The 8,167-nt window shown below is 46.0% G+C and overlaps 1 protein-coding gene across 1 annotated transcript; it reads left to right on the forward strand.

The window, feature by feature from the left end:
- The first annotated feature begins 5,452 nt into the window (after positions 1 to 5,452).
- Positions 5,453 to 6,468, forward strand: LOC132582281 (leukotriene B4 receptor 1-like). Its single transcript, XM_060253820.1, has one exon. It carries the CDS (start codon positions 5,458 to 5,460, stop codon positions 6,466 to 6,468), a length of 1,011 nt encoding a protein of 336 aa, XP_060109803.1. The 5' UTR covers positions 5,453 to 5,457.
- Positions 6,469 to 8,167: the final 1,699 nt, after the last annotated feature.

Consider the following 8,167-nt stretch of genomic DNA (forward strand, 5'->3'; position numbering starts at 1 on the left):
GAAAGAAAACTATACAATCGCTAGGCTTTAGTATCAACATAGGTGCATGTCTTTTGATAGAAATTATTTGATCACCTGGAGAGATTTTTTAAAAATGTGAATTAGGTTTGAATGTCAGAAAGCAGCTTATCTTTTGCAGTTGTACTGTCAGGAAAGCAGCAATCCTAAGCACTTAGAAAAGAATGCAGGACCAGCCTGCAGAAGATACGTGAGATAAGCTTGAAGCAATTAAACGATTCCAGGCTTATTAAGCTGCATTTTTTGTTTTAAAAAATGGGAAAGAGAAAAAAGAAACTAACTGTAAATAAGAAAGTATATTTTTGTTCTCACAGTCTCTTGTGCAAGCACAACTTCTCCCTTTAAGGTTTCCATGGTATTATGACAAGCGTAAAATGGACTAACCCATCAGATGTTTCCTGTAAATGGCTATTAAGGAGCTGTCAAGCTATTAGACAAGCATAAATAGGACTACTCAGAAGTAAGTCCCTTTTTATTCAGTGGGGCTTACTCCCAGGAAAGTGATTGTAGGATTGCATGAATGAAAACAAAAAAGGGGGGGTAAGGAAAAAAAGCTAATCAAGATGGGCAACAATCTCACAGATTTCTTACCAAGATAGCTGTTAGTCTGCCTGTAGCATGGCCTAATATGCAGAGGATCTCCTGCTAGAAAAAGAACCCTGTGGCTGCATAATGAAAGTGGTGTGGTGATGCCTTTGAGGGGAGGTTGCAGAAATCCAAGGAGCAGAGACATATAGACAACTATCCATGACTACTTCAAGGTGCCTCCATGTTCAAAGGCACTATACTGAAGAGGGACCCCTGAATAATTATGAATACCCCTATAATAATAATAATTGAAAATATGGTTTTGCCTTTAACAGCAAAGAGAATGTCTGATGCAATATTTGAAGAACTGTAATTGTTAGACAAGCAGGCAGTCAGTCCAAATGGGTGTAAGACACAGACGGGTACTGATAGAAGCCCTCTGAGGAAGCTCCTTAGAGATAAGTAGACATGCTGGAATAAGCAGACTACCAGGGAGAAGGGGAGGAGAGAAGTGAATCAGATAACGTGTAAAGGGGCCAGGCTGAAGGTTCACTTTTGCTTAAAGCCGATGTTTTGAGAAGGGTCCGGGGTTCATTATTTTTGGGAGCCTAGATGCTCAAATGAACCTGCTTTGATGTCAAAGTAAAATACCTCGTTTTTCAATCAGTAAGTGTGCACCTCGCTTATTCCTCTGCTACAATACCGCTGAATACCCATTGCTGAGGGGCAATTGCTGGGCAAGGCTACTGCCTTCCCGCCCACTGTTGGGGCTATCTGGAAGTATCTAGTTGATTGTGGTGGGAAACAGGATTCAGGATTAGCAGTGGTCAAAATACACCGCTCTTGGTTTTTTTGTTTACTTCCTAATTTCTCAGGACATAGCTCCCCCCCCACCCCCGCTTTGTGGAAAATATACATTGGGATACTATCTGCAAGTTGTTGCGGTGCATCCAAGTATGAAAACCTGCATGAACAAAGACAATGAGAAATGTGTATGTGTGTCTAGCTTGTGGGCAAGAATGCATCTAAAAACACCAACTTTGGAATTTGTAAAACTAATCTACTTGTGGGTTTTATCTTATTGGTACGTGCATTGCTGGAGTTCAGCTTTTCTTTCAGGTAGATCAGGGATGGCCAAACTGCAGCTCAGGCGCCACCTGTGGTTCTTTCAAACATATTGCACAGCTCCCAGAGGCTGAGGAGGAGTTTAATGCAGGCCTGCTCTTGAGTAAGCATGCACAGCATTAGGACCTCAGTCAGCCTCTCAGTGCTGACCTACAGGTAGACAACTATTTCCACTGTGTGTGAAGTGGGGAAAGAGGGGGAAATGGGCAGGCTTGCAAGCTCTTCTCCTCCACCACAGAGATCACCTGGAGACAGGGTTGCTCATCCCCAGGTGGGGGCAAGGGATCCCCTGGTTTGGAGGCCCTCCCTTCGCTTCAAGGTTACCAGAAAGTGGGGGGGGAGGGAAATGTCTGCTGGGCGCTCCATTATTCCCTATGGAGATAGATTCTCATAGGGTATAATGGTGAATTGATTCGCTGGTATCTGGGCTCTGAGGGAGCTGTTTTTTGAGGTAGAGGCACTAAATTTTCAGCATGACATCCAGTGCCTCTCTTCAAAACACCATCCAAGTTTCAAAAAGTTTGGATCAGGGGGTCCAGTTCTATGAGGCCCAAAAGAAGCTGCCCCATTCTTCATTATTTCCAATGGAGGAAAGATATTTAAAAGGTGTGCGGTCCCTTTAAATTTGATGGCCAGAACTCCCTTTGGAGCTCATTTATGCTTGTCACAACCTTGCTTCTAGCTCCACCCCAATGTTTCCTGGCTCCACTCCCAAAGTCTCCTGGCTCCACCCCCAAAGTCGCCAGATATTTCTTGAATTAGACTTGGCAACCCTGCCTGGAGACCTAGAGTGGGGAAAGAGAGTGCAAGAGCTGAGGGAGAAAAGTGAGCATGCAGGGGAGAAAAGCCTCTGGCCATGCTGCAAGCTGGACAAGCACTTGGGATCCCCACCCTTCCCTGCTGGATGGACAGACCAACCTGAATGCAGCTACTGCCAAGAAGCACAACAAGATGGAGAGTTCCTGATGGGCAGCCATGTTGGTTTGAAGCAATAGAACAAAGTAGTCCAGTAGCACCTTTAAGACTAACAAAGTTTATTCAGAATGTAAGCTTTTGTTTAAAAAACACAGTTGTTTCAAGGTTATTGTTTGGTGTTAGCCAAAAACAAAACCTGAAAAAGAACCGAGGAAGTTGGTGACATGTCTAAAGTTTGGAAACTGCTTTAAAGTAGAGGCAAGTCCATAGCACATGAAAACAATCCTATTTCAAAGAATCCTGTGCGTTTCTCCTTCATTTCCCTCTTGAGAGTTTTTAAGAAAACAAGCCCTGATCACCTCTCCCTGCCCATTCTACTGAACAGGACTCTAGGAGTGAGGAACCAAATGCAGAAAGGATAAACAGAAGAAGCCAGAGCTACCTGGTCATCCACTACATCATGGAATGTTAAGATACCGGGAGAGCAATTTCGCAATCTTATTAATGATATATTGGCATTTTTGTAGAATATTTAGTCAACAGTTGCATAACGTTATCATCAATTGGTATCTCAATTGTTTTTCACCATTATTTGAGGGCAATGCAGAATCTTTACACGTGTGGATTTAAGCATGTTTGTGTTTAAAGTCTGGATGCAGTTTTTGGAATAGCCTCAAGAGGGCAGCACACACCCATCCAACTAAATATACAGCCATTTTTTTCAACTCACATCAGTAAAAGTTCAGAGTCAGTAGGGGGAAAGGGAGTCAAGAGCCCCCCTGATCTTAACTTACCCAGAATGAAAGGCAACCTTCTTAAATCTTCGTTCGCGAAGCCAAGCCGAGAGAGAGAGAGAGAGAGAGAGAATCTTTTTGAAACTTGGGGTGGGTGGGGGGTTGAGGAGAGGCACCAGATGCTATAGTGAGATTTTGGTGCCTCTACCTCAAAAACAGTGCCCCCAGAGTCCCAGATACCCACAGATCAATTCTTCATTATACCCAATGAGACCGGTCTTCATGGAGTATAATGAACATTCCAGTCCCCCTCCCCCACACACACTTTCTAATAAACCCGAAGCAGGAAGAGGGCCTCCAAACCCGGGGATCCCCTGCCTCCAGCTGGGGATTGGCAACCCTACAGCAGTGCCTCCTGACCTCATCCACTGTTTGAATGAGTGTTGTGGGGAAGACAAGAGAGGCAAAGGCATTATTTATGCACCTGCATCACTTCTGGGGGTTCTGACTGACAGGTGGATTTAAACTATTTCTATGGCAAAGCAGAGAGGCTTGCAAAATCCAGAAGTGAGAAAAGGAAGGGAGCAGGACCATATCTACTACCCAGAATTCCTTGGAAGACAAGTCAGATTAAGATGTATTAGAAACACAGCTTTGCCTGATTGGGGGTGGGGGAAGACGTCTCCCCACCCAGTCAGGTAAAGCTGCATTTCTAAAACATTTTGGGGAGGGACGGTGGCTCAGTGGGTAGAGCATCTGCTTGGGAAGCAGAAGGTCCCAGGTTCAATCCCCGGCATCTCCAACTAAAAAAGGGTTCAGGCAAGTAGGTATGAAAAACCTCAGCTTGAGAACCTGGAGAGCCGCTGCCAGTCTGAGTAGACAATACTGACTTTGATGGACCAAGGGTCTGATTCAGTAGAAGGCAGCTTCATATGTTCATATCCCACCTGTCTTCCAAGAAGCTCACAGCAGTGTCTATGGTGCCACTTCCTTCTTTTGTCATTATAACAACTCTGAGAGGTGGGCTAGGCTGAAAGAGAGCAACTGGGCCAGGGTCACCTATTTTCACAAGCTACTATGTGTGAGTGTACAAAGGAGTGTATAAGGGTGAGAAGAAGGTGGTTCATGTGATCCCTATGCCTGTTTACTCGGAACTAAACCTCACTAAGTTCTGTGAGCCTTGCTCTCTGGAAAGCATCCACAGGACTGCAGCCTGAAGAGGCATGTGCACAGATCTATGAGTGATAGTAAGAATGTGCACGTGCCTTTCCTGCAGGAGAGTGTGCAAGGAGTGCAGATGTGCACATGTGAGACTCATGTATGCATGACAGGAGAAACCACAGCCCAGGGTGAAACTCTTCTAGACCCCTCAGGTCCCATGTATTGGCCATTGGAAGTCTCCCTTGAGCTTGATTTCTCCTTCCTCCCTTCATATGCTGTCCTTCCTTCCCTGATTTCCTGGTTTAGGTGAACCATTTGTTAGATGTCCTGTTTGTTGGCCGACCAGGGCAACTGGTTAGTGACTGTGTGAAATAGGATGCTGGTAACAGATGGACCACTGGTTTGATCCAGAAAGGCTCTTCATAGGTTCTTATGACAAATGGACAGAATGCATGGAGTTGCTGTCTCTGCTACGCGAGGATTTTTGAAAGAATAGAAAGTGGCATGGCATGGGCGTAATTACTAATAGTGTCCATTCTGTCTATCATCCTACATCCAAAGCAGTTCTGGAGGCTTTTGTAAGTGTCTGAAAATCTACCTGTGTTTGACAAGAGGGGATACTAGAGCAAAAGCCACATGGGGTGTGTGTGTATGTGTAAAATGGGCAAAGCTGCCTCCATCATCCTTAACTCTGACACTAAGCTAAGGTCACATATGAGGTTAAAAAATCTCAGCAACATAGAATTTTGCAGACAAAGCATCTCGTTCTTTCAAGTCCTGAAAGTCTGAACTCTGAAGAAAAAAAAATAGGATGTGAAACTTCTGTGATACGAATGCAGAAGTCACAAGCTACATTTTTGTGGTTGTGTTATGTCAGCCTTGGGACTCTCTCTGCTGCTGCAGAAACGGAGCAGTGTGTACAGAACTAAGAAGCTAAAACCCTGGATCAAAGAAAGGCCATCACTCTTTGAGAAGAATGAGTCTGTCTGAAGAAAATGAGAATCCTCCAGCATCTGCCATTGGAAGGTTTTTGGTCTGCACCATACTGAGTCTGTCATTTGCTGTTGGGGTTCCTGGAAACGCCTTTGTGATCTGGACCATTTGTAGACGAATGAAGCAACGGTCTCTATCTGTTGTGCTGATCCTTAATCTAGCCATTGCTGACATCCTGGTTCTTGTGACCTTGCCCATCTGGATTTATTCTTTTGCCAATACCTGGCTCTTTGGGATTGAAACTTGCAAGGCCCTTGTCTTTGTCGTTTACTGCAACATGTACGCAAGCATATTCCTGATCACAGCCCTGAGCTTGGAACGGTTCATGGCTGTCTTTCACCCCTTTGCTGTTCAACGGAGGACCAAAAAGACGTTCACCTGCTTAGCGATGCTTCTCATCTGGCTTCTCTCTATTGCTTTCGGAGCGGTTGTCCTTCCCTTTCAAGAAACGGAGGACTCCGAGTTTGGCCCACAGTGTACCTCTCGCAGCTACATTTCAAACTCTCAGAAGGTGGCCTGTCTCTTGCTGGAGACTCTCGTGGGCTTTCTGGTTCCATTTGCCGTTATCTCCATCTGCTACGTGTGCATCGCCAAACGGATCAACAGCTTGACAGGCTCAAACAAGCGCCGATCCAACCGGCTGGTCATTTCCGTAGTGGTGTCCTTTGCTCTCTGCTGGCTCCCCTACCATATCTTTAACTTACTGAGTGTTGCTTCAGCTGTGATGGAAGATTCAGACGGCGAGGCATCCGAAGCTCTGGAGAAGATTGCAGTCCAGGGAACCTTCATTGCAGGTTCCATGGTATTCCTCAGCAGCTGTGTCAACCCCCTGCTCTATGCCTTTGCAGCCAGGAACATCCAAAGCAGCATGAGATTTGCCAAGCTGTCCAAACTGTTTGAACAAATGAGTCCAGAAACGAAGCAGGAAGGGACCAAAGAAAACTCTGTCCTCAATGGAAAAGAGGAGACTTTAATGAGCACAGATCTAAACTAATGAGCAAGGTATGTCTTGGCTGTCCATAGGGCATTGGTGCTAGCTGTGCTCTGGTCCTCTGCCCCACATCAGATCCCTAGAGAGATCCCCTTCATTCCAAGGAGTGTCACCTTCAGCTGGGATTGTTGAGAGAAACTCTCTTAATTCCTCTTGACCCAATTTCTCCCTGAAATGCAGCAATCCATGTCCTTTTCTCTTTGTAGGAATTTTATTCAGTTTCTAATCAAGTGCATTTGAACCAAAGAGAAATTTAAAGAGAGCAGGGGCAGGCAGGGAAGGTTCTACGACTACATAAGCCCACAAAGCTGCCTTATACTGAATCAGACCCTGAATCAGACTCTTATCTGGGAGAACCGGGTTCGATTCCTCACTCCTCCACTTACAGCTGCTGGAACGGCCTTGGGTCAGCCATAGCTATCGCAGGAGTTGTCCTTGAAAGGACAGCTGCTGTGAGAGCCTTCTCAGCCCCACCCACCTCACAGGGTGTCTGTTGTGGGGGGAGAAGATATAGGAGATTGTAAACCACTCTGAGTCTCTGATTCGGAGAGTATGGTAGGGTATAAATCTGCAGTCATCATCGTCGTTCATCAACAGGGCTGGATTAACTATTGGGCCAACTAGGCACTGGCCTATGGGCCCCCACACCTTTAGGGGCCCCGGGCTGGCTTCTCCCCACATTTTCCCCCCTGCTTGCAGCCCTCCCAACCTGCATGCACAGCCAGCAACTGAGCTGCTCTTTGCCCAACTTGCCTAGTGCGGCTGATGTTGGCGTCATTGCCAAATTTGCCTCTCTCTGCCTCTCCCCTGCAGCTTTGTCAAGGGAGCTTTTGAGAAGGTGCTGGCAGGCTGCAGTGGGGGCCATGGGCGGTGGGGTGGGCGCTCTGACTCTGAAATAATTTGCAAGGGGGGGCCCTGAGATTTTGACTTCCTATGGGCCTCCACAGGGTTTAATCTGGCACTGCTCATCAAAGTCAGTTTTGGCTACTCAGACTGGCAGCAGCTGTCCAGGATCTCAGGCTGAGGTCTTTCGCATTACCTACCACCAGATCTTTGGACTGGAGATGCAGGGGATTGGACCTAGGATCTGCCAGCCAAGGAAATGCTCTTCCACTGAACCATGACCTCTTCCGCAGTTCCACTGGCGAAGACTTCCCAGACTTTCCTATTGTCCTGCTAGAGCGCCGCCTGGTGGTGTGTGACATAAAACAGCTGAAAAGGCTAGAGTTGCAAAAGGGTGCGCTGATTTCTCTGCAAAGAGAAATGAAAGAGAAACCCTTCTTTTTTAAACAAAAAAAAGAGAGAATATGAGGAATCAATGGCTATATCTTGTAAATGTGACTCTTGGAAAAAGAATTCCCCTCCTCATAACAACACTAACTCTAGCCAGCTATCAACTCTAAGGAGTTTTTTTAATGTATAATGTAAATCCTTTTCCCCTGCCTGCCTTCATGAAGAAATCCACCCCTGCCCAGCGTATTCAAAATTCTTAATTAAATGCACCATTCACACTGCCTCATTTTTCAGTCTGAGAATATGGGCCCCTTTACTCATCCTGCGTGCCTCCCATCCACATTAATACTGCTTGCTTCACTAGGCTTGGCTCCAACAATTGTGTTGCTCACAGTCTCAAAGACAGATGCCTGGAAAGGAAAACACCTCTGAAATGAACAGACCATCTCTGTAAGCTCCAGGAGGATTG

This window comes from Heteronotia binoei, chromosome 14 (assembly GCF_032191835.1).
Source record: "Heteronotia binoei isolate CCM8104 ecotype False Entrance Well chromosome 14, APGP_CSIRO_Hbin_v1, whole genome shotgun sequence".
Lineage (NCBI taxonomy): Eukaryota > Metazoa > Chordata > Lepidosauria > Squamata > Gekkonidae > Heteronotia > Heteronotia binoei.

Bases quoted from the DNA above. Each gene is read 5' to 3' on its own strand.
- LOC132582281 (XM_060253820.1), top strand. From the start codon at position 5,458: ATGAGTCTGTCTGAAGAAAATGAGAATCCTCCAGCATCTGCCATTGGA.